We start from the raw sequence: 25911 nt of genomic DNA, 5'->3' as shown, positions 1-25911 counted from the left end.
TATATCTATATCTATATCTATATCTATATATCTATATCTATATCTATATATAGATATAGATATATAGATATATATCTATATATATATATATAAAATTTTTGGCTGGGTGTGGTGGCTCACACTTGTAATCCCAGGACTTTGGGAGGCCGAAGCAGGAGGATCACCTGAGGTCAAAGTTCGAGATCAGCCTGACCAACATGGTGAAACCTCATCTCTACTGAAAATACAAAAAATTAGCCAGGTATGGTGGCGCATGCCTTTAGTCCCAGCTACTGGGTAGGCTGAGGCACAAGAATCGCTTGAACCGGGAGGTAGAGGTTGCAGTGAGCCAAGATTGTGCTATTCCACTCCAGCCTGGGCAACAAGAGTGGAACTCTGTCTCAAAAAAATAAATAAAATAAAATAAAAATGTTCATATTCTCCGAGTCAGCAATTCTACTTCTAGAAATCTCTCCTAGAGAAATGTTCATATCTGTGCACAGAGATAGATGTATGAGTGTTCACTGCACCATGGTTTGTAAGATTAAAAAACTGAATGCTACCCTAATGTCCACCAATAGGGAACTGTTTATAAATGATTACACATTCACACAATGGAACACTATTCAGTCCTAAAATGGATGAAGCAAACCTGACTGTATAGAAATATAATGATAACCAATATGAACTGTTAAGTTAGAAAAAGAAGAAAAACATCTATAAAATGATCTCATTGTTGCCGGGCGCGGTGGCTCAAGCCTGTAATCCCAGCACTTTGGGAGGCCGAGACGGGCGGATCACGAGGTCAGGAGATCGAGACCATCCTGGCTAACATGGTGAAACCCCGTCTCTACTAAAAATACAAAAAAAAAAAAACTAGCCGGGCGACCTGGCGGGCGCCTGTAGTCCCAGCTACTCGGGAGGCTGAGGCAGGAGAATGGCGTGAACCCGGGAGGCGGAGCTTGCAGTGAGCTGAGATCCGGCCACTGCACTCCAGCCTGGGCGACAGAGCGAGACTCCGTCTCAAAAAAAAAAAAAAAAAAAAAAAGATCTCATTGTTTAAATATATGTTAGTTTGTGTCTAGGAAGTAAAACATGGAGGAACAGCCCCCAAAACTGTAGGGCATAGATTATAGGGAGCTTTCACTTTCTTGGCACATATATATGAAATGTTTAAGCTATTTTTTACCACCAGCATGTATTATAATTGTAGTCAGGGGAGAAAAAAGGTTTTAAAAATGTCTCCATAGGCCAGGCGCAGTGGCTCACACCTGTAATCCCAGCACTTTGGGAGGCTGTGGGAGGCTGAGGCAGGCGGTTCACTTGAGGTCAGGAGTTCGAGACCAGCATGGGCAACACAGTAAAACCTGTCTCTACTAAAAATACAAAAATTAGCAGGCGTGTTAGCACAGGCTTGTAATCCCAGCTACCTGGGAGGCTGAGACATGAGAATCGCTTGAACCAGGGAGGCCAAGGTTGCAATGAGCCAAGCGTGTGCCACTGCACTCCAGCCTGGGCAACAGAGGGAGACTCTGTCTAAAAACAAACAAACAAACAAACAAACAAACAAACAAACAAAAAAACGAGGATTTTCAGATGGGAGATCATACTGGATTATCTGGGTGGTACCAGTGTAATCACAGGGGTCCTTATAAGTGAAAGAGGAAGACAGGAGAAAGGAGTTGTAAAAGGAGATGTGACCATGGAAGCAGGGGTTGGAGTGATAAGACCACTCACTGGTTGGAAGGGGGACCTTGAGCCGAGGAATGCAGACAGCTTGTTGAAACTAGAAAAAGCAAAGGATTCTTCCCTAGAGCCTCTAGAAAAGAACTCAGCTCTGCTAACACCTTGATTTTAGCCTAGTGAGACCCATTTTGGACTTCTCTCATCCAGAACTGTAAGATAATAAATTTGTGTTGCTTTAAGCCACTGTTTGTGGTAATTGGTGACAGCAGCAATGGGACACTAATGCAGACTCCTTTAATAACTCTTCTTCCTTTGCTCAACTGTTAAATAGGGTGTATACCAGGATCTTGCTGTCCTTGTTCACCTTCTCTTACCTCTTTGCCTGGGTAATCGCAGCTACTCTAAGAATGTCAATTACCACCTAGGCGCAGATGACTCTTAAAACATGTATCTCCTAAAATATTTGACTTCTCTCCCAAATTCCTGATATGTATTTTTAACCACCCACCATAACATCTTCACCTGCCCCAAACTGAATTTTTCTTCCTTAAACTGATCTTCCTCCTGTATTCCCTATCTTAATAAATCCACCCCGAGGCTGGGTGCGGTGGTTTATGCATATAATCCCAGCACTCTGGGAGGCAGAGGCAGGTGGATCACCTGAGGTCAGAAGTTCGAGACCAGCCTGGCCAGCATGGTGAAATCTCATCTCCACTTAAAATACAAAAATTAGCTGGATGTGGTGGTGGACGCCTGTAATCCCAGCTACTCGGGAGGCTGAGGCAGGAGAATCGTCGGAACCTGGGAGGTGGAGGTTGCAGTAAGCTGAGATTGTGCCACTGCACTCCAGTCTAGGCAAGAGAGCAAGACTCTGTCTCAAAAAAAAAAAAAAAAAAAAAAAAAAAAAAAAAAAAAGAATAAATGAATAAATAAATGCCACCCCCATCTGCTGAGTCCACAAACCTAGGAAATGTCCTAGACTTGTCTCTACCTCCTCCTCCACAACCTGTCAGTTATCCAGAGCTGTGGCTTCTTCCTCATTAACTCCATTGCTGCTGCCTTGGCTTCTGTGTTCGTCATCTCTTGTCTGGACTACTGCAAAACAGGTAATTTCCTATTCTGTCTCCTTCCTACAATCCATCTTCCACAGAGCTCCCATAGTGATACTCCTTTCAATCCCCCTCTTCAAACCTCATGATTTTTTCAGCGTCAACATGGTTTCCTTTTTATTTTTAAATTTAAAGTCTCACACTGTTGCCCAGGCTGGAGTGCAGTGGTGCAATCATGGCTCACTACAGCCTTGATCTTTTCAGCTGAAGCAATCCTCCCGCCTCAGCCTCAGCTGGGACTATAGGCATGCACCACCATGCCTGGCTATTTATTTGTGTGTCTGCTTATTTTTAGAGATGAGTTCTCACTGTGTCACTCAGGATTGAGTGCAGTGGCCCAATCATAGCTCATTGCAGCCTGAAACTCCTGGGCTCAAGGAATCCTCCAGTCTCTACCTCTTGAGTTGTTGAGACTACAGGCATGTGCCACTATGCCCAGTTAATTTTTTAAAAAATATTTTGTAGAGGCCGGGCGCGGTGGCTCAAGCCTGTAATCCCAGCACTTTGGCAGGCTGAGGCGGGCGGATCACGAGGTCAGGAGGTAGAGAGGATCCTGGCTAACACGGTGCAANAGCCTCAGCTGGGACTATAGGCATGCACCACCATGCCTGGCTATTTATTTGTGTGTCTGCTTATTTTTAGAGATGAGTTCTCACTGTGTCACTCAGGATTGAGTGCAGTGGCCCAATCATAGCTCATTGCAGCCTGAAACTCCTGGGCTCAAGGAATCCTCCAGTCTCTACCTCTTGAGTTGTTGAGACTACAGGCATGTGCCACTATGCCCAGTTAATTTTTTAAAAAATATTTTGTAGAGGCCGGGCGCGGTGGCTCAAGCCTGTAATCCCAGCACTTTGGCAGGCTGAGGCGGGCGGATCACGAGGTCAGGAGATAGAGAGCATCCTGGCTAACACGGTGCAACCCCGTCTCTACTAAAAAAATACAAAAAAAAAAAAAAAAAAAAAAAAAACTAACCGGGCGAGATGCCGGCGCCTGTAGTCCCAGCTACTCAGGAGGCTGAGGCAGGAGAATGGTGTGAACCCGGAAGGCGGAGCTTGCAGTGAGCCAAGATCGCGCCACTGCACTCCAGCCTGGGCGACGGAGCAAGACTCCATCTCAAAAAATAAATTAATTAATTAAAAAATATATTTTGTAGAGACTTGGTCTCACTTTGTTGTCCAGGCTGGTCTCCAGCTCCTGGCTTAAAGTGATCTTCTGATCTCGGCCTCCCAAAGTGTTGGGATTACAGGAAGAAACCATCGTGCCCAGCCCAACATACATTTTCATTAGTGCTATATTTATATCCTTATTGTCCTGATTCAGGTTGAGTTACCAGAAAACTGCAATGTTTTCTGCTAACTTGTTTGCTTGGTTATGCTAACTTGATTCTTGTTTGGAGAATACAGGGAAGACATAAAATACGTAATTTCAAAATGTCTAATGTTACAAATGAAAAAGTCAGATATTGAGGATCTGAAAATTGGTCAAAGAATTGGTTATATGTCTACATATAAAACTTAAATTATAATAAGCACTCAGAGATATTTCTTCCTAATTTTTCTTTTAGTTACATCTTTTACTTGACATCGAGTTCCCCCGACTGCTGCTTGTTTGATTGGGTTAAAAAAAAAAGAAAAGAAAAAAAAGAGTTCACCCATAGTGCAAGGATTGCACACTCAAATACCTGAGTGGCATGAATGGTAAAGTGGGTTGGGCGGGGTGGCTCACGCCTGTAATTTCAACACTTTGGGAGGCCTAGGTGGGTGGATCACTTGAGGTCAGGAGTTCGAGACCAGCCTGGCCAACATGGTGAACCCTCGTCTCTACTAAAAATACAAAAATTAGCCGGGCATGATGGTGCACACCTGTAATCCCAGCTACTCGGGTGGCTGAGACAGGAGAATCACTTGAACCTGGGAGGCAGAGGTTGCAGTGCGCTGAGGTGACACCACTGCACTCCAGCCTAGGCAACAGAGCGAGACTCCATCTCAAGAAAAGAAAAGAAAAGAAAAGAAAGGTAAAGTGAATAAGGGACTAGCAGGGAGCCAATGGGATTGTGATAAACTGAAGAATACATGTCCCACTTAGAAATAATCAAGTACAAAGAAATCGAAAACACTGCAAGGCAACCAATACAAAACAACACAAAATAATTACTGTGGGCTGTCAGCTTGCAATCTCTGGCAGGATAAAATTAAAAACTCCCCGGCACAGTACTCATAACCCTCCATAATCTGGACTCTGCTCAACTAGTCTTCCCTCTCCACGTTTTCCACCTTGCACCCTATGTCCCAATCATGATGAATGACTTACAGTTCCCCCAATGCACCACTATGTTGTTTGGTGGCTCCTCTGGCCTTACACTACTTCCTCCATCTAGAATGCCTTCCACTGCCCTTAGCAGATCTCTATTCCATAAGATCTCCAGCAAGATCTTAGAGCTGGACTCTGAACCCAATAACCTCAACTCCAAGATTCCTCAAACACAATCTGCCCTACACTGACCTCTTTATCTACCAATGCTATCCCTCAGACTCTTTCTGTTTGAAAGGCATAAGAGATTAGAAATGGGAGAGCAGTTAGGAGACTATTGCAATACTCAGAAAAAAGTCATAGTGAATTAATTAATGACTACCTGGTTAATTGTTTGAATGAGTGAATGAGACGTGACCAAGCTCCCTGCTAGCTCCATCAATCAGTATCTGGCTTAGCTGATACAACCTTCCTTATTCCCACATTGTTCCCCACCCCCATATTCCTTGATTCTCTGAGCCATAAGGGTTGGTTGGGAGAAACATAAAAATATTTACAGGAGCCGGGCGCGGTGGCTCAAGCCTGTAATCCCAGCACTTTGGGAGGCCGAGACGGGCGGATCACAAGGTCAGGAGATCGAGACCATCCTGGCTAACCCGGTGAAACCCCGTCTCTACTAAAAAATACAAAAAACTAGCCGGGCGAGGTGGCGGGTGCCTGTAGTCCCAGCTACTCGGGAGGCTGAGGCAGGAGAATGGTGTAAACCCGGAAGGCGGAGCTTGCAGTGAGCTGAGATCCGGCCACTGCACTCTAGCCTGGGCAACAGAGCGAGTCTCTGTCTCAAAAAAAATATATATATATATTTACAGGAAAGGGGACTATCACCCTTGACCCTTCTAGGTTCAGATTGTGGTCCCTGCTTCTTCCAAAGCTGTCTTCTTTTTGGACATTCCACTTTTGTAACCACCTGTCTATGCTCCTCTTCTTCCCCAATCCTCTTTCTATACCAGATGCCTAGTTTCTTCTCCAAGTGCTTTTCCCATCCTACACAACTCCCCACATCCTACAGCAAAACAATTTCTAACCACTTACCTCCTCCCCATCTTAGGCATCGAGCCAGATCATTTCCAGTACCCAGGGGCAACACAGCAACAGGAGGCAAAACCGGCAAGTTAGCTTTGTCTGCGGAGGCAGGTGAAGAGAAGGATGGAGTGAGTTAGCTCTGCAAGACTACGACCCCAATCTCTTCCTAGAGCCCCTCCCTGCACTGACCAATGGTCTCTAGAATCCAGCCTACTGTGCCGTCTCCACCACACACCAAAATCCGGCCATCAGGAACATCCTTGAACAATCGGAGCCTGAGACAAAGGGGAGAGAGAAGATGAAGAAGGATAACAGGACTGAGGTTACCCAACTCCTGGGCAGGCACATTGCTTCTTGTCTCTCATTCCTTAGGACCCTCCTCCTTTTTGTCAAAAGACTTGAGTTTCTATGAAGGTCAGAGAAAAGAACAATGGGGAAAGTTATAGCCACTCCTCAGTGGTTAGGGAAAAATTGGTATCTTCATTCTTGGAGAGTACAAAGATGGGCCAGAGAGCTCGGAGGATGGGATACCCAGTGACCCCAGGGAAGGAAACATTCCGAATTATGGCCTCTTGGGGATCTCTAGCCCTCCTCTCCCAACTGCACTCTTTCCTGCACTCTCCTAACATATACAGATACACAGACCAACGAAAACATTGTGATACAGCCCCTAACCTGTGCTCACCCTATCTCAGGACCATCCTTCAGGAGGTTAAACACCTGTCGAGGGTTTAATATATACTGGAACTTCCAGAGCACCCTGTGTGTGGGAAAAAGAAAAGCTCATGGCAGGCGTGGGGGTAGGGGGTGATCTTCTGAACCTCACCCTCTTGATGTGTTCCTCAAGGTATGCACCTCCAGACACACACATCCCCCTCCACCTTCCAAGTGCTGCAGGCAGGCCCTCCCTCTCATCTTAGAAGGCCCAATGTATCTCTCCTCACCTCTGGCCCTGCTTCCCGCCACTCTTAGGATTGACAAAGACAAGAAGTGGGTGAGTGTTAGGAACAGGGTCAATCTGCATTGGGGGAAGAAAGTAAGGATAAAGAAAGCAGGATTTTGTCAGAGTTAAGGTGGGCCCTGGAGACAGGGGCAGAGGGCTGGCACTCCACCAAGATATTTTCCCCCTCCCTCCTGTTTCCCTCCCCTTCCCTCCCCCACCATGGTGGAGTTTCTGGAGAGTGAGAGCATCAACCGCCCCCCACCAGGCACTCCCTCTTCATTCCCACCCATGAGGGATCCACTGAAAAATCGGCCCCCATCATGAAGCCCCAGACTCTTAGCCCTGTACCCGCAGAGCCTCAGAGGTGCTCAAATTTAAATCATCCATGGTCTTCTGGCTTGTTTTGCTATTTTTACGATCCGGTCCAGAGGCCTGGGAGGGGAAGAAAGAGGGAAGGAAAGCTGTATTGTGCACGAATCCCTAAATAGAGGGGTCTGACTTGAATCCTAAAAGTATGAGCTCTCTATTCTAAATGCCACTCAGTGAGTGTGGGAAATCGGGGAGGCACTCCTGTCCCCTCCCCGCTGCTGCGGAGGGTCTCACCAGGACACTAGGATAGATGGAAGATGGAGGCAGGATGTGATCTCGGAGCAGCCCACAGTCACACTCATGGCCCACCGCTTGCAGGCAGTCATCGTGGATCTGAAAGACGAGGTGGGCACAGAGAGATCACGAAGGGAACCCTGTCTCCTCTCAACCTGGCAGTCTGGGCTGGAAAGAGCCCCTGGGGCAACTGTGGCTGTAAGGGAGGTGTGGCTGGGAGGCCCGTGGAGAGGGCAGCTCTGCGGGGCCCTAAGACGCAGCCAGGAGGGATGGCTCCCAAACTGACCTCTAGGTGGCACCATACACAATGCAGCCCGGTTAGACTGTGGTAGATCCGGATCTTTTTCTGACAGCGGTCGCAGCGTCCGGACTCACAGCCTCCTCGCACCCACACATGTGATTGGACCTTGGGGAGAAAGGCAGTCCCTTGTCTGGGAGGGTCTGAGCAGGACCTAGGGGAGGGAGGAGCTGAGGGCAGCAATGGGCCAAGGTCCAGGGCCAGGATGGAGGTGATGTTGGGAGCAGGGGCTTGAGGTCACTCACACCAATGTCCTTCCGAGACTTGGCATAGGTGCTGACTTCACAAGGCAGGGCTTTCATGGCACACTGGTCGTGAACAGTGTACTTACAGACTGAGGGAGAAGGAAGAAGTTGGGAGGCTTAGCTGAGCCCCTCCCCTTATTTCCTTCTTACCTGGGGGTGAGGCAGGATCAGATATGTGATCCCTTGCTTCAGGGTGTACCAGAATAAAAGTTTGGGGTGAAGTGCCCGCCTCCAAAAGCCATGCCTTTTCCTTACTCTTCCTCCTAAAAGATCAGCTGCTACCCCATGCCTGCCCCACACCATCCATGTGCCAGGCAGGAACTGAGCTGGATGATGCTTGGGAGGCTCAGGTCTAACAGCAATAGTAATCATAATAGATTTTTTTTTATTGCATGTTATAGTATGTGCATGCACCATCTGAAGCACTTTTCTTGCACTAACTTTTTTAATCCTCACAATTACCTCATTTTCAGTTGAGGAAACTAAGGCTTAAAGAAGTGATGTGGCTTTCCCAAGGTCACATAACTAGTCAGTGGCAGAGCCCAGGATTCAAACCTAGGTCTTTCTAAGTTCAGACAGCCAAGCTTCCACAGATAGCTACACTGACCCGCTTCCCCTACCTCCAAGGTCCCGTTACTCACGGTTACAGCTCAGCCCCTGTTTGCCAAGACCAATGCTTGACTCGCACAGATTGCAGTAAACTGGCCTGGGGAACCTCTTAGGCCTCCACATGTGCTGTCCATCGTCCTTCAGAGTCTAGGAAGGCACAGTAGATGCTAGGGAGTGTCAAAGCCCTTACAGGGCCAATCCTGGCAAGCATAACCCAAAGCTGTCTTACTCATCCTCCAAAGTCTCTCCTACTCACCATCTCCAGACCCAGCAGCACTAGCAGTGGCACGGTGGTGGCCCCAGCCCGGACCCACTCAGCTTGAGAGACAGAGCCACTACCATCATAGTCAATCTCTTTCATCATCTCCTGAAGGATCTGAGCACAGAGTGGAAATGGACTTTCAGTGTGAGTGGGTCTTCAGACCCAACACCTCTCCACTGCCTCTTAGGATACCCAGCCCTGCCATCCTAGCCAAGGGAACCAGGTTGCCTGTCAGAGATGAGGTAAGGCAGATGCAGGACTCATCAGGGAAGAAGATACAAGAAGGGACAAGAAGGAAGAGCTGCCTTACCGGCCTCAGTTCAGACACATCCCAATCCAGGTATTCAGCCACTCGCATCATCTGTAGGATAATTTTGTCCACTTCCTGGAGCAAAAAGGGCAAGAGCCACAGCCATATCCCCCTTACTACCACCATCCAAATTCTTTTCCAGAAATCAGTGTTCCGGGGTTCCACCCCAGATTCACACCTCTCATTCTCAGGTACGTCTGCCAAGTAAATAAATGTGTTTGTATGCTTGTAAGGCAGACCCAATTCATGTCTTCAACATTCTCTTTGAGGGGTCAAGAGCTTGGGACTTACTTTCAAATTTAGTCCTATAGGACTCAACCTCTCCCCCCTTTTTTTTCTTTTTTTTTTTTTTTTTTTTTTTTTTTTTTGAGACAGAGTCGCGCTCTGTCGCCCGGGCTGGAGTGCAGTGGCCGGATCTCAGCTCACTGCAAGCTCCGCCTCCCGGGTTTATGCCATTCTCCTGCCTCAGCCTCCCGAGTAGCTGGGACTACAGGCGCCCGCCACCTCGCCCGGCTCGTTTTTTTGTATTTTTTAGTAGAGACGGGGTTTCACTGTTAGCCAGGATGGTCTTGATCTCCTGACCTCGTGATCCGCCCGTCTCGGCCTCCCAAAGTGCTGGGATTACAGGGTTGAGCCACCGCGCCCGGCCTCTCTTCTGTTTCTTAAGACCCTGGAACAGTAGGGGCAGGAGGGTGCAGACAAATGAACACATATTCCCTTGCCCAGCATACAGGGTCCCCAACTCACTGAGCTGTCCAGGATCCCATTTCTGTCCGTATCGTACAGCTTGAAGGTGACTGTGGGGTGTTTTAGGGGGGCCAGAGTCAGTTTGTGAGAGATACTCAAAGAATTCATACCAGAATATGGGGGAAACAAAGAGACAGGGAGAGAGCTTTTGGGTGAGAAGCCTAGAGCCTGGGATGGGACTGAGAAAGAGACAAAAAGGAGGGGAAAACAAGCTTGGATTCCCCTTCAGTGAATGTGTCAGGGGAGACAATACACAATCCATATCCCAAGGACATCCTAGGCCGCCTACATGGGAATGTACAAGACATGGGAACTGGGGTGACTATGGTGAAGGGTATTAGGTATAAATAGTCTGGGAGAACAGAGGAAATGGGCTCATTCTCTGGCCCCACCTTTGTCTAGACCTGTCAGCCTTTAGGAATCCTGAAGGAATAAGGGAAAGGAGGCTGAGAAACACCTCACTCTCCCTTCACTGCCCCACCACCTCACTCCAGAAGGGCAACTCACATTCTAACTTGTCTTCTGGCCGACCACCCTCCAGAAGGGAAAAGTAGCAGGAAACATCATTGAGACACACCACATCTGGTTACAAAAAAGCAGATCAGAAGTCAGGGCTCCCTCCACTTTGGCTCATGTTTTATCCTTTGTCTGTTCCACCTCTTCCTTTTTTAAAAAAAAAATTTACTAATTTTTTTAAGAGACAGGGTCTCACTCTGTCACTGAGGTTGGAGTGCAGTGGCATGATTACTGCTCACTGCACTTTGAACTCCTGGCCTCAAGCAATCCTCCCACCTCAGCCTCCCAAAGTGCTGGGACTACAGGTGTGAGCCACTGCCCTCAGCTTACCTCTCCCCTTTACCTTTCCTCCCTTTAGCTCCTAGACCAGCCTGACTATTCTCCACTAATTTCCCCCAACCTGCACAACATGTGACTCAAGTCAATTCTCATCCCCAAATCCATAAGTTTGATTTTTTCTTCCAGAGGCTCAGCCCAGTCCTACCTGCTTGACCATACCTTTTGTCACATTTGCCTCATTTAAGCAGTGATCAGTCTTAAAGGATTGAAACAGTGCCAGGCTTAGGTGTCTGGGAACATTATCCACTTCCAGATAGATTTTCAGGAATTGCTGGAATCCCTCGTACCCAATGGCCTATAATGAGAGTGAGCATTATCCTGGGGAGTCTGCAAGGTCGGAGCTGGGGCTGAAGAATTGGGAGTAGTGGGGACAGAGATAATAAGTGCGGAGCTGAGAAGCATCTGAGGCAGGAGTATAGTTTCTTTAATTAAGTCCTGAGTTAATAGAATCTCCTGTTTTGTCCTAAAGCAATAGTCGGAGTGACAATGGACACTAGGGTATCTCTAGAGGGGATAGTGAGGGACAGGTCCAGAATAATTCCTGGAAATTGGGGATCAAAAACAAAGATGGGAAGAGTTGATCAAGGAGAGGATTTCCCTGCTGCCACTCACATCTCCTTGGACATATTTGGCCATCTCACCATCCTCGAAGAGCTTTAGGACATCACTGACCTTTTTGGTGGAGTCTAGGGTGTGGAGAGAGTAAGAGAACAGCATTATTAGTTCAGGTGAGTTCTCCTGCCAGAGAAATCCAGCAGGAAAAAAGATTCAAATAACATGAAGAAATTCCAAGAAGAAACAAAGAAATACAGAGGAAAAAATATTTCAGATCCTCCAAAACAGTACCACTCTTTACTCCTCTTCTCTGAGAGCTGGTGCAAGCAGTCCAAGTACAGCGAAGGTGGGTAGAGAGCCCAGACCTTGTGCATCTCCCCATCTCCCGCTCCTCCCGCTCCCAGTCATGAGCACATCTAAGCAGCACACTGCTCAAAGCCACTAAGGAAGCTGGGGGGCAGGAGGTGCAATGTGGGGGAGGAGAGATTCTCTGGGGCAGGGTCTCCAGAACTGAAGGCCTGACAGGAAGACTCACATTCCATGTATTTTTGCAGCTGGGCAAAATCACTGGGGCTTATTAGGCCCCTCTCCTTGGCCATCTGTCTGTTTTTCTCAAGGATGGCCAGAAAGGCAGCTTCGTAGTAGTACTTCCGTTGCTTGGACCTCTTCAGAGGGTAGGCCTGGGGAAAGGTGACAGACTGTACAGTGGGAAGAGCCAGCTGTCTGGGTGTCTTTTCTTCTGTCTGTTCCATTCTGTCTCTACTCCCACTATTATTTTTGTTCTTTCCTTCTCTCCTAGTCCCTCCCTAAATATCTTCCTTTCCCTGTGTCCCTCTTCCCTGTGCCTCTACCCTCCCTGACAGTGTCTGTCCTCTGTCTCTGTTTCTCTGACTCATCTCTGTCTCTCCATTTCTGGATCCTTCTCCCGCTCCCCCAACCTATCTTGATTCATCTGACTACCCTCACCTTCCCAACCGCACCCGGCTTTCTCAGTCTATTTATGTTTCTGTGGGTGTGTCCCTTGTCTGTTTCTGCGTTTCCTCCCGCCATCGTCAATCTCTGCAGACTCTCCCCAGCCTGCGCTCTTTCCCATCTCCGGTCCTCGGCAGTTCCCGCCCTCTGGGTGACTCTTACTGCGTTAGCGCGTCTTCCTGGCCATGACCCCATTTTGTTCCGCCTCTGGCCCGGGACCCCAGCTCCGCTCAGCCACCCACTCCCCGAGCCACCCACGCCCCGCAACGACCTCTAGCGCTTCTGACGCGCGACATAGAACCAGCTCTGGCAAGGTCCCTAGACCCGGCCCCGCCTAGACTGCGTTCCGCGGAGCTCCACTAGGGAAGGATGGGGACCTAGGCGCGGGGTAGGGAAGAGGCAGGGGAAGAGACTCTGGGTACCCACTGAGTCTCTTCCTCAGAAGAGGGTTCTGGGATACTGACATCCTAGAGAAAGGACTCACCCATCTGGCAGTTTTCAGTGACTATAGTCCAACTTCTGCTGCCAACACATCTAGTGTTTCCCAGTCCCGGGACGGTGGAGCCAAGTGCTAGTGTCTCGGCTACTGGGAACTTCCTTCCACTCCACTAGGTCAGCAGTGCTTAGGGAGCCCCAAGTTTTGGCTACTGGACCCAGGGACCAAGGTGCAGTGAGCGACTTGCCTTGATTCGATAATGATAATAAGATATCTTACGTGAATATGATACAGTACGGTTTTGGAACAGAACTAGGATCGGTCGTATCTGGGTCCCATTCTTAGCTCTGATACCACTGTGTAACTTGGAGAAGTTATATCTGTAAAATGGGGAGAATGAGAACCCATTTTTCACAGTTGTGTGGTTTAAGTAAAGCAATATATGAAAAGTGGCTTGTATAATGCCTGACATTTAGGAGGCCTACAAGAAATGCTAGTTATTATTGTATTAACAATTAGAATCAAATCCTGAGACATAGGAAACTATTGGCATAATCATTCTACAGATGAGGAAACTGGAGCTCAGAGAAGCTTGGATTTCCTAAGGCAATTGATAGACGGAAAATCCAAGGCTCCAGCCCAAGGCCATGTGGTAGTGCCTCTGCTTGTTACTCTGCCCTCCTCTTGTTCCACTGTCTCCTCACAGCGGGCCCTCTGGTGTCACTGCACTCCTTTCTGTTCCTCAGGCATGCCAAGCTCTCCCCTGCTCAGAGCGATGAGACTTACTGTTCTGTTTGTGGGACACCCTTCCCAGTTTGTAGTGGGTGCTCAACATTGGTTGTACAAGTGATTGTGTAAAGCTGGGGATTCATAATTTGGGGCTATTAATCCAAATATGGTTACATGAGAATGGGATGCCAGAGTGTCCACCTGACAGTCAGAGGAAAGGAGATAATTTGTAGTACATAGAATAGGTGCTAAATAAATATTTGTTAAATGAATGAATGAATGATCCTGAAAAGCACTCATTGACTACCCCATCAAACACCCTGATCTCCACCTACTAATTTAGGGCTTGTTGGGTTAGGGAAGCAGTTTGGGTGTTCAAGAACAGCCCAGCCCCTTTCCTTTCTGATGGTGCAAGAACCTTCTCTGCAGCTTCTACCCTTGGGACATCTCTGCTGCCTACTTTTATGCAGCACACCATTCCTGTTCCAGCAGCTCTCTGGGAATACTCAGAAGAAGGTTCTGGGATACTGACATCCTAGAGAAAGGACTCTACCCATCTGGCACTTTTCAATGACTGTAGTCCAACTTCTGCTGCCAACAGATCTAATGAATACTAATAGTCTTATGGCTACTGGGGCCTCTATAGCTTAATTGGCCTCTCTGATTACTTCTGGGAATTCTAAGATGACTCTAAAGTTCTAGGAAATGGAATCTGAGGGAGAAGTGACAGGGAGGGAGCAAATAAGTTACAGTGCAAAGGAGAGAGGACAGGCTTCTTCTCTGCCTCTCTTTTTACAATGATCTAACTCTTTCTTGCTCCTTTCTAGCTCCGCAGGTCTTAAACCTGGAGAAGTAGTATAGAGTAGAAGTTAAGAGAATGGACTTGCAAATTGGACAGGCAAGGATCAGAAGCCTAGCTCTTTGAGAGGTCATTTCATCTCCCTGAGCCTCAGTTTTCTCATCAGTAAGGTGGGCACCTACAGAAATCAGTCGCAATGTGGGCATTAAATAAGATGATATATGCAATGCACTTAGCAAACAGCATGGCACAGACTAGGAACTCAATGATCATCAGCTCTTATCATTCCTACACAGGGTAGTACCTAGAGAAACATTTCTGGAGATTAGGAAAAATGATGTCTTTGAACCAGGAAGGCATAAATTTCAGGGACTTCCAGCATCAGTGAAGCCCAGTTGTACATCTTACCCCTTGTTATTAATATATCTGTCAGGTGCAACCATGTAGTATCAGGATCGTGAACTTTGCCTCTGGGAGGATGATGAGGTAGCTAGAACTAGACTGTCAGCGTTCAAGGACACCACTGGGCTAGAATCTTCGACATGAGTGCTCCTGGGATCTTTTCAATGGTTCTCTTGACCTCTCTTACTGAAAATTTAGCTATCCCTGGAGCTGAAGGGTAGCAAACTGTGGGATCCTGGGGACTTAAAGACCTGGAACAAGTCCATTTTCTTCCTCCAGGTCCATCCCAACCCTGAGGCTATAACCTGGGCTAGTCTAGGCAAACGCCAGGGCTGGGAGGGTGGGGTCTGCTGCCAGCCTGCCAGCTATTTGTGACTCACTCTTCCCTTCCCTCCTCTGGTTTCCCTGCCCGCCCCTACCCACTTGGGGTGAGAAAGGAAGAAGTTGACTTGGAGGCAGAGAATCTTAGAACATCCACAGAGCTGAGAGTCACCAACCCTCGTATTTTGCAGAGGAGGAAATTAAGGCATAGAGAGAGAATTACTCTCTTAAGGGCACAGACTCTAGACACCCATCCTTAGTACATTCCACTAAATCTTAGAGCTCATGGGTCTCTGGATCTAATTTTAAACATCAAATACTAAAATTTTAACCAAGAGATAAATATTATTTCCAAAGCCTGTGTTAATATTTAAAGTTTCCTTTTTTCACTTAAGCATTCATTTCTCACATTCCAAGTCCTTTAAGTCGACCATTACTCAGGAAATAGCTAGGTCCCCAGAATATTGAGGCTGCCCCAGGGGGCAGGAGCTCCGAATTTGAGGGCCCAAGATTGATTACCTGGACTTCTGAATTCCTTAATCATATCATAGACTGTATCCTCCTCCTCTGGTGGACCGCTGCTGCTAGTAGGTAGCCCCCAAGAGGGAATCATTTGCTTGAAGCCTCAAAACTTATTAAGCCTCCACAAACACTGAAGACTGCAGTGCTGCCTGGCTGAGGGGGTTGTGTGTGTGTGTGCGCGCGCGTGTGTGTGTGTGTGTGTGTGTGTGTGTGTGTGTGTAGAGGGTGTCATTGCGTAGCACAGGAGGAAGTTACGATACTGGCATGGTTGGGGGATGTGGGCTTGTCTGTGCTGAGGCTGAAAAGATGCCCAATAATATATTTGCCTTTCTTCCTCAGGAAGGCTTATTTCTCTTATCTAAAGGTGAAAAGTGAGATTCAGACTCAGGTATTTTCAGAAACTTCCCAGTGACAGGTGGGGAGAGCTTGGGGGTGGGAAGTTGGGGACCTGGAGGCCAAACAAGAACCCTTCTCCACCCGTGCGGCACTGTGGAGGTTCCGAAAAGGACTTCCCTCAGAGTCGGGTCCCAGGAACCAGGCTTCAGCATCCCTCCGAATGAACTGGAGGGATGGAGGGGAAGGCCTGGGAGACGTTACCCACTGGGTTCTGGCCCAGCCCTCCCGCTGCACCCCCGCGTCCCAGCGCAGACCCTTCTCGATACCCGCTCCAGCTGTCACGCTTCCTCCTTCCCGACCCAGCAATACGAACGCAGCCCGTGGGTCCTGGCCTTTCCTACCCCTGTCCTGTTTCACGGGGGAGGGCGGGGCGCTGGGGGACTCGCGGAGTCTCTACCTTGCTTGGGAGGGCTCGCGGTCGCAGCTGAAGCGCCGGCGCTGGAGCTGGAGCCCGAGCTGGGCTGGAGGGGACGGGCCAGGCAGACGCGGCCGCAGCGGGGCCGCCCCGTTCCTGACGACACAGCTGCCCGCCCCCCACCTTAGCCTGCCCGCCGCGCCCGCGCCCTGCGCCCCCAACTCTGGGAACTTCGAAGTTGGAGAAGCCCGTTTCTAGGTTTCCAGTTCACCATAACCTGCTCCACCCTCTCTTGAATATGTCCCGGGCTTTAGACACATTTTCTCCATTTGCTGCGCTCCTCATCTTCTTCCCGCGCCGGGGGCAGCTCTGCTTCTATTTTCTCTTTCTAATCACTCACAGCCTCTCCCTTCACCCCAAACCTGGGAGGCCAAGATACCGGGCGGGCCCCTAACAGAACAGCTCGGCAGTTGGGCACCCAACCAACGTCTCACTCTCTTCTGATTGCTGCCATCCTGAACTTCCCTGTCCAACTCCCTTCCATCCACCACTGACTTCACACTCAAGAGATCCCACGGGGGGCAAGGCCAGAGTCCCAGACTCCACAACCTGACCAAACACCTCCCTCCTGTCCCGGGCTCCACCCTGCTTGAGACAATCTGCCCACCTTCTCCACGTCCCTCTCCTCCCTTTTAGACTTATTTTCTCCAGTCTAAGGACACCTCCTGTCAAGACTCATGTCCTCTCCTTAATTCTAGGGTGGAGGTTTGCACTCTGGTCTGTGTCCACCCTTTCTCCACACCCTCATCCTCCCAGTTTACCTGCTGGCCTTGGCAGGTAGCACAGAAGGCCCTGGCCAAAAGTAGGGAGTCAAAGGTCCTTTCAGCTTCTCCTGCCTGGAGTCTCTTCTAGAGTCATTAAGGCTTTTGGGGTCGCATGGCTGGTGGTGAAGGTGGTACAGCAAGGGAGACAGATGGAGGCCTAGGGACTTACTGGCAGGAACTGGAGACCCAGGCATCCTGCTTACTGGCCCCGCCCTAACCCCTGTCTAACTCCCTCCTACCTTTCATTGAAAATGGGGCAGAGTAACAAAGCCTTAAGTTCCTGGAATCTCCTTCTTACACCTGGGGGTGGGAAGAAGCGGGAGGGGAGACCTCTGACTACAAGGGTATATGCATGTGTGGGTATTGTGGATGCATACATACACACACCTAATATATACATATTTTTTGTGGGAGTTGGAGAGGAAAGGGAATTAATACATGAGGCCCTCTAGTGGGAACATGGGTATCTAAGCAGTTCTTGATTGTTTCAAGACAGGCTTGTTGGAACAGACTCCTCCACATTTGCCAGAAATATAGCTGCTGAGTAACAGGGTTTGGGAGTATTGTTGTTGTATCTAAACTGGAGATTTCGGGCATAGGTTGAAGAGGGTCTCTTGCTCCTGTGCCCCTCCGGATCTCACCCTCTCACCCCCAATCATAAAAAGACAAGGGCCAAAGGCCGGGCGCAGTGGCTCACACCTGTAATCCCAGCACTTTGGGAGGCTGAGGCAGGCGGATCATGAGGTCAGGAGATCGAGACAATCTTGGCTAACACGGTGAAAACCTGTCTCTGCTAAAAATACAAAAAATTAGCTGAGCGTGGTGGCAAGTGCCTGTAGTCCCAGCTACTTGGGAGGCTGAAGCAGGAGAATCACTTCAACCCGGGAGGTGGAGGTTGCAGTGAGCTGAGATCATGCCACTGCACTCCAGTCTGGGCAACACGAGTGAAACTCTGTCTCAAAAAAACAAAACAAAACAAAAACAAGACAAGGCCCTTGACACTCCCCATCCTTTGTCTTTACAGTATTCTCTTCACTGTTAGCAAAGCTTCATCTCTCCTTCCTCTATGACCTCCTTAGTCATAGTAAACAAACTCGTCTGAAGGCCTTTTATACACCAAGTCCTGTACTTATTCTGCAATACAAGCAAAAACATAGTCCAGTTTAGGGACTATACCAATGAGTGGTGCAACGTGTGTAAAGCCTCTCCCGTCTGAGCTACTTTAAACAAACATACAATATAAGAATAGGTCCCCTAACACCTCTGCCTATCAGTTTTCTGTCCCTGGATCTTTCATTTAGAAATCTTGGAATGATATTAATCTCTAAGGCACTCAGCTTGCCTTGCAAAGAATGCTTAATGCCACCCTATGTATTACCTGTGTTTCTCACTCTATCGTCTTTAGATATGTCCCTAAATAAAGGTGAAGACATTCCTTTTAAGATAGTTTTTGGCACTTCAAAGTGGGGTGTAATGTAATCTCTCTCGAATAAGGAATAAGGTTGAATCAGTCTTACTCTAGACTTCTTTGTGTCTTCTTTAGGATCTGTGCTCCATCATACCCCAAGTCAGTTACTGGGGGGTGTGGGTGGGGGAAGAAAAGCCAAGAAACATCTAAGAAGGAGGCGTTTAATGCCTACGGTTCCAGGTGCTCATTTCTTTAATCAACCACATCATAAAAATCAGAAAGAAAGAAACCACAATGAACAAAGGGAAAGGAAAAAACAACAGCCTGTTCTCCCCAGCCTTTTTTGCCCCGTTCCTCCTCAGGGTGGGGGGCCACATCCGGGGCCCAGGGTTGGGTCCCAGGCAGGTCTACTAAGCAGACAATTGAGTTTCACTTCCTGTCAACCCCAGTGCTGAGGCAGGATGTCTGGGGGTGGGAAGGGGGCCTAGGGTTGGTAGTGAACAGGGGCCACTTTAGGTTTCCCTCCTGCAGAAAGGTTTATTGAGCAGCCTCTGGAAGCTGCAGAGACCACTCCTAAGGTAGTTCAGTCAAGACCAACGTATCCCATTAGTTTGTAGAAGCATCTTCCCACACTCTAACGTCTAATCATAACAAGGTTAAGGACAAGATGTTAGACCCTGCAGGGTCTGAAGCACAATTGGTGAAAGGAGACCACAGTTTAAGAACACTTGCAATAATTGTGTATTGTTTGCAAATACTTTTTATTTATTTTGAGACTGAGTCTTGCTCTATCATACAGGCTGGAGTTCAGTGGCATGATCTTGGCTCATGCCAAGATCACTTCGTTCAAGTGATTCTCCTGCCTCAGCCTCCCAAGTAGCTGGGATTACAGGCACGCACCACCACACCCAGCTAATTTTTGTATTTTTAGTAGAGACAGGGTTTCACCATGTTGGCCATGGCTGGTCTCGAACTCCTGACCTCCAGTGATCCACCCACCTCGGCCTCCCAAAGTGCTGGGATTACAGGCATGAGCCACCGCCGCGCCCCACCTGGAAATACTTTTTAAATGAGCCTTCGCTCCCCACCCCCAGATATTCTGAATTGGCCTCTAGTGGAAGTCAAGGAGATGGAGGACGGGAAGGAAGGCAAGCTGCGGCCCCCAGAAAACTTCTGAGGCCTAATTTGTCTTATAAAGGTCCTAGACGGAGTCTCACTCTGTCGTCCAGGCTGGAGTGCAGTGGCGCGATCTCGGCTTACTGCAACCTCCACCTCCTGGGTTCAGTGAATTCTCTGTCTCAGCCTCCCGAGTAGCTGAGATTACAGGCGCCCGTCACCATGCCCGGCTAATTTTTTTGTATTTTTAGTAGAGACGGGGTTTCACCATCTTGGCCAGGTTGGTCTTGAACTCCTGACCTCGTGATCCACCCGCCTTGGCCTCCCAAAGTGCTGGGATTACAGGCCTGAGCTACTGCGCCCGGCTTTAGTTTTGTTTTTTAAATGGGACATGCTGCCTAGTGTAAGAGGTAATCACCAATATTTACCTCCTCCCTCCTTCCTGGTTCCAGGGGTACTGCTGGACATTAAACTAAGCCAAAGTGGGGACATATGGAGGAAGGTAAAAGGATTGATAAGGAAAAAGCTATATGAGGGTGGAGCAGGGCAGAGTTGACACCTGAGGAGAAGAACCTGCAGCCGGGCCCCTCCCAGGCTGTGAGGGAAACAAGTTTAACAGAACTTAGCCCTGAAGGAACAACAGTTGCTGAAGTGGGCAGCGGAGGGAAGAGCTTTTGGGTTCATCTGAAGAATAGGGAGGTACGGGACAGGGGAGGACTACAAATGGAGTGATCCTACGGGACCGGATTATTGGCGAGCTGCCCCGCTTTAGATCCTCAGCGGTTGGACGAGTTTAATTAGAATACTAAGTAGGTCCGCCCAGAAGCCTTTACCCTGCCCTCTGACCCTAGGGCCCAACCCAAGGAGGCATCAGGGTTAGGTCTGGGCGAGAAGCAAGTAGGGCCCTCATCACTTCGCCGCCGAATCTCCGGCGCCGCCCAGCGGGGCAGAGCCAGGCCAGGGCCGCCCGCCCAACCTGGCCAGCTGCCTCTTCGGCCATGGAAGCTGCCGGCAACTCTGCGGCTACGGAGACAGGTGACCGACCCGTGGCGCTCTCCGCCTTGCACGCCCCTCCCGCGGGTCTCTGGAGGTTGACTGGGGCGGCCGACAGCAATCGGCACGCGAATTCGACCTCCCCACCTTCTTAGAGAGGGTTACATGGGGTCTTACAACCGTCCCCAGAAACACTTGTGCACCCCAGTGCGTTCCTGGAATTTGTCTGCTCCACGTCACCAAGCTGCTCTCAGGTCTGGGTGCAGGCCAAAACCTGGATAGTCTTTTCTTCATTTATAAGGCCTCCTTTTTGGGTGCAGGTGGGCCTTGCGCCCTTTTCCCTCGCAGGTCCTGGACATACGAGGAGTTCCTGGGATGAGAGGGACTGTGCCTCGGAACTTCTCTTGGCTCCCCGAGGACTGTTTTACAGGCAGCAAGCGCTCAATAATGGTATCGGTGGCAGTAAAAGAGCCCACGGCTTTATTTTATTAACTATTTCAGCTTCTCCCCTCTTCCTCCTCCTCCTTCTCCTCCACCTCCGCCCATGAAATGGTGCACTCTCCCTTTAAGACTAAGATGGTGGCTTGCTACGATCGGGACTCCACTTCCGGTGGGGAGGGGGGCGGGACCCCAGCCCGCTCACGCCGGAAGTGGTTTGCGTTTTCAAGATGGCGACTCCCTATGTTACTGACGAGACCGGCGGTGAGTGCGGGAGGCGCGGAGCCGCTTCTCCCCGGGCTCTCGGGGCAGGGGTTCGGACTTGGAAAGGGGTCTGTGCCCCGCCCATCCCGGGGCCCCTCCTTTGCCCCGCCCCCCGGACCGCCTTCCCCATTCATTCTCTCCTGCGGGGTGTCTCCTGCGCCCCCTTCTGGTCTCGTGTTTGGGGGTCTCTGCTTCCGGTCACCCAAACCCTGGGGTCCTTCAGTGCTAGTCCCTGCTTTAGGACCCTCACGGGCCTTTAGCTTTTCTCCAGCAGTTGGAGCATTCATGTCTCTTATAGATTCTTCAGCCTTGGGGACTCCTACACTCTTAGTTCCCTCCAATTCCTGCCCTCCTACTTTTCCCCTCCCCCATCTCAGCTATACTTGCTTTCTGCCCTACCTCAGTCCCGTTTTCATTATTTTTCTCGAAGCGGTATTTGCTGAAGACCTTCTCGTTTCTACATAGTACTTTTTCCTCTCCCTTATCTTCATTTGTTGGGTCACTGAGGTTTAGAGGTGTGAAGGGAAGAGGACCCTAATACAACTTTCAGCTTGAGTTTTCTCCCTGATGGAGCCACCCTTCGCTATCTTCTCCCGTGATGGTGATAGAAATTGAGGGGTCTAAGGTGGGAAAAGGCAAACAGGAAAGTGTCTAGTGGCTTTTCTCCGAAGCCCTTTGACAAGTGAATAAAACCCACGATTCCTTCTGACTAGAGAAGAATTTCCAGCCTGGCTGGTCGAGATGCTGAAGTGTCTGCTGTGTATGTGAGGTGTATGTGTTGGAAACGGAGAATCACAGCTTTTATCATGGTTTTGTCCCTTCCTAATGGCCTCATCTTTAGAAAAATATGCGTAGTAGTAATAGCTACTCAATGATGATCAAATAAGATAATATATGTGAAAGCAATTTACAAAATGCTGTGCAAGTGCAAAGTGTTTCTGTTTTTGTAGCCCTCATATGTGTAGTCTGTAGAAGCAACACTGTGCCTGTGCCTTGGTACACACGGTCTGTTTTAAAATGTGCCATTTTGCTTCTTGCTCTGCTGCTTTCCATGTTCCTTACACCTCTTCCACCTGTCTTATGGTACCTGATGACAACCCAGGTTGCTGCTACTTCTTCCCAACCTCACAATTTAAAAGTGGTACTACCTCTTTCCTTCTGTTCTCTACCTAGTAGCTCCTTCATGAATTACCAATTTTTAATGTGTGCTTTGAAAATACTACTTATCCAGTATATTTCTCTTTACTCTTAATCATTTTCTTTACTCTGACTCCGTGAAAATCCAGGTATCACATCTCACCCTACCTTGCCACTAAAAGCTGTTTTCTGTTTTTAGTGACTATGTGGAAGAGAAGAAGGAATAAACTGCTTTTTATTTTCCTTTACTATGTCCAGATCATTGATCTACCACTGTCACTCTAATCCTCATGGAAGGTATTGCCATGCAATTATAGCAGTTTCAACTTTAGTTAAAGTCATCATTTACTGCCCACAAGGACCCAGACCTATTGCATCATATTTTTTTCTCTCCTCTTTTTCTTGCTGTCATTTTCAGTGTCTCCAGCACCATTGGAATACTCTGATCTCATAGTTCTTCAGCATGAGACGGTCGACTTTGCTTTGTATTTTCAAACCAGTTGCACATCAGAATCAGTACAACCTGGATCTCATCTAGGACACCGCTTTTTCTTCAGGTGCTCCCCATCACTTTAGCCTCCTTATCAGTCACCTATTTCACTATCTTAAACCCTCAGGATCAGCTTTGTGTCCTCAGGTTCTCTGGTTCTTGACCTTTCCATTTCATTGAATTTGTCAGTACCTTGTGGCCTTTGGTGCTGCCCAGCTAGACCTCTGTGACCAGCCACTTGATAATATCCTCTTGCTTTCTTTATTCATTTTGATTTTCTATACTAAGCAGGCACTTCTGTTATCTCTAATGATGGCTATGATTAGAGATGTTTTCTTGGCTTCTGCTTCTAGGCCACAGCATGTTGCTAGAGAAAAAGTACAGAAGCTATCAGATTCAATATAACTTAATATTAACTTCTGCCAAGATCATGGCTTCTAATCATCCTTTTCTTTTTAAAACAATTTTTTGCTAGGCACTGTGGCTCACACCTATAATCGCAGCACTTTGGGAGGCTGAGGTGGGTGGATCAACTGAGGTCAGGAGTTCAAAACCGGCCTGACCAGTATGGTGAAACTCCGTCTCTACTATAACTACTAAAATTAGCTGGGTGTGGTGGGGGGGTGGTGTGGGCCTGTCATCTTAGTTACTTGGGAGGTTGAGACAGGAGAATCGCTTGAATCCAGGAGGCGGAGGTTGCAGTGAGCTGAGATCGCGCCACTGCACTCCACTCTGGGCGATAGAGCGAGACTCTGTTTCAAAAATAAATAAATAAATAAAAATTTAAATTTATTTTTTATGTTCTTCCATAGCTGTTTTCCCCAAACTTTTCCAGCTCTGTGTGACCATCCCTTTTAATTTTCCTTCTTTTGGCAGATGACTTCATTTTTATTTTACTGAAAATCAATGCCTATCATTTTGTTTCCTTTTTCTTCATAGCAAGATTTTGTTTGTTTCTTTTTTTTAAATGTAGGGACGCAGACTTGCTATGTTGCCCAGGCTGGTTTTAAACTCCTGGCCTCAAGTCATCTTCCCACCTCAGTCTGCCAAAATGTTGGAATTACAGGTGTAAAGAGCCTTTACCTCTCCCCAGATTTCTTGAATGTGAAGAAATTTACTCCTGATATTTCTGTTTCCTTGCTGCCTATTTGTTTCTTCACTCTTTGCAGACATTATTTCTAGCACTACCCTCTCTCGAGTTGCCTATCCCTTTTTCTAATTGTTTGGTGAATATCTTCACTCTTGGATGTACTGTCATACCTCAAATCCAACCTGACCAAAACCAGTATCACAGTATCAGTTTTTCCATCACTATTTCTGTTAAATGCACCATTGTTCTAGCCAACCCAAGATAAACTTTTGTGTTGTTTCTTTTTTTTTTTTTTTGAGACGGAGTCTCACTCTGTCTCCCAGTAGCGCGATCTCGGCTCACTGCAACCTCTGCCTCCCTGGTTCAAGCGATTCTTCTGCCTCAGCCTCCTGAGTAGCTGGGATTACAGGCGCGCATCACCACGCCTGACTAATTTTTGTATTTTTAGGAGAGATGGAGTTTCATCATGTTGGTCAGGCTGGTCTTGAACTCCTGACCTCGTGATCCACCTGCCTCGGCCTCCCAAAGTGCTGGGATTACAGGTGTGAGCCATTGCGCCCGACTGTTTCTTTTTTTAATATTCTAACTATACTTGATTTTTTAGAACACTTAGATTTATAGAAAAATTGAGAAGATGCTACAGAGATTTCCCATATACGCTACACTCGGTTTCCCCTATTACTGTCATCTTACGTTAATATGGTACTTTGCTTTTAATTAATGAAGCAATATTGATATATTATTATTAACTAGAATCCATACATCATTTCATTAGTTTTTCTTAGGGTCTGCTGTGTCACCCAGGCTGGGGTGCACTGGTGCAGTCACCATTTACTGTAGTCTTAACTTCTGGGCTCAAGTGATCCTCCCACCTCAACCTACTGAGTAGCTGGGACTACAGGTACACACCACCACTCCTGACTCACTTTTGTATTTTTTCTAGATATGCAGTCTTGCTCTGTTGCCCAGTCTGATCTCAAATTCCTGGGCTCAAGTGATCCTCACGCCCTGGCCTCCCAAAGTGCTGGGATTACAGGTGTGAACTACCATACCTGGCTGATTTCCTTAGTTTTTACTTAATTTATTATTTATTTATTTATTTATTTATTTATTATTTTTTTGAGACAGAGCTTTGCTCTTGTTGCCTAGGCTGGAGTGAAATGGCGAGATCTTGGCTCACCGTAACCTCCACCTCCCGAGTTCAAGTGATTCTCTTGCCTTAGCCTTCCAGGTAGCTGGGATTACAGGCATGCGCCGCCCTGCCCAGCTAATTTTGTATTTTTAGTAGAGACGGGGTTTCTCCATGTTGGTCAGGCTGGTCTCGAACTCCCCACCTCAGGTAATCTGCCCACCTCAGCCTCCCAAAGTGCTGGGATTACAGGTGTGAGCCACCGTGCCTGGACTTTTTACCTAATTTTGTTGTTGTTGTTCCAGGATCTTATCCAGGGTACTACATAATATTTAGTTCTCATGTCTCTCTAAGAGTTCAAGCTCCTCTTGGCTGTGACATTTTATCAGGCTTTCCTTGTTTTCGATGACCTTGAGTTTTGAGAAGTACTGGTCAGGTATTTTGTAGGATGTCCTTCTATTGGAATTTGTCTGATGTATTTCTCATGATTAGATGTGGGGTATATGTTTTGGGGAGGAAGACCACAGAGGTAAAGTGACATTTTCTTTTTTTTTTT

At 48.0% G+C, this 25911-nt stretch overlaps 2 protein-coding genes across 10 annotated transcripts in view; one reads left to right on the top strand and one right to left on the bottom strand.

Annotated features, from left to right (window-relative positions):
• The window catches only part of DGKA (diacylglycerol kinase alpha), a 26293-nt gene extending 8681 nt beyond the window's left edge, over positions 1 to 17612 (bottom strand). The window contains exons 1-18 of one of the 9 annotated variants that reach the window (XM_017853329.1): positions 17288 to 17543; positions 13222 to 13322; positions 12070 to 12214; positions 11592 to 11665; positions 11139 to 11274; positions 10632 to 10706; positions 10125 to 10174; positions 9378 to 9452; positions 9062 to 9181; positions 8838 to 8952; positions 8197 to 8285; positions 7940 to 8059; positions 7654 to 7752; positions 7399 to 7482; positions 7052 to 7125; positions 6793 to 6867; positions 6297 to 6382; positions 6117 to 6206 (exon numbers count right to left, since the gene is read on the bottom strand). In XM_017853329.1, coding sequence (XP_017708818.1) covers positions 6117 to 6206; positions 6297 to 6382; positions 6793 to 6867; positions 7052 to 7125; positions 7399 to 7482; positions 7654 to 7752; positions 7940 to 8059; positions 8197 to 8285; positions 8838 to 8952; positions 9062 to 9181; positions 9378 to 9452; positions 10125 to 10174; positions 10632 to 10706; positions 11139 to 11274; positions 11592 to 11665; positions 12070 to 12133 — 1426 coding nt within the window. In that variant the 5' untranslated portion in view covers positions 12134 to 12214; positions 13222 to 13322; positions 17288 to 17543. Of the gene's footprint in view, positions 1 to 6116; positions 6207 to 6296; positions 6383 to 6792; positions 6868 to 7051; positions 7126 to 7398; positions 7483 to 7653; positions 7753 to 7939; positions 8060 to 8196; positions 8286 to 8837; positions 8953 to 9061; positions 9182 to 9377; positions 9453 to 10124; positions 10175 to 10631; positions 10707 to 11138; positions 11275 to 11591; positions 11666 to 12069; positions 12215 to 12668; positions 12943 to 12990; positions 13174 to 13221; positions 13323 to 15712; positions 17211 to 17287 lie in introns of those variants that run through there. The other 8 variants (XM_017853327.1, XM_017853326.1, XM_017853328.1 and 5 more) reach the window with 8 other exon arrangements.
• A 3459-nt stretch (positions 17613 to 21071) lies between these two features.
• The window catches only part of PYM1 (PYM1 exon junction complex associated factor), a 29644-nt gene continuing 24804 nt past the window's right edge, over positions 21072 to 25911 (top strand). The window contains 1 exon segment of the mRNA XM_017853321.1: positions 21072 to 21509. Within this exon segment, the coding sequence (XP_017708810.1) occupies positions 21476 to 21509 (34 nt within the window). The 5' untranslated portion in view covers positions 21072 to 21475.

Source organism: Rhinopithecus bieti, unplaced genomic scaffold (assembly GCF_001698545.2).
Source record: "Rhinopithecus bieti isolate Rb0 unplaced genomic scaffold, ASM169854v2 scaffold_35950, whole genome shotgun sequence".
Classification (NCBI taxonomy): Eukaryota; Metazoa; Chordata; class Mammalia; order Primates; family Cercopithecidae; genus Rhinopithecus; species Rhinopithecus bieti.
The sequence above is the reverse complement of the archived record's forward strand: the minus strand, read 5'-3'. Positions and strand labels throughout refer to the sequence as shown.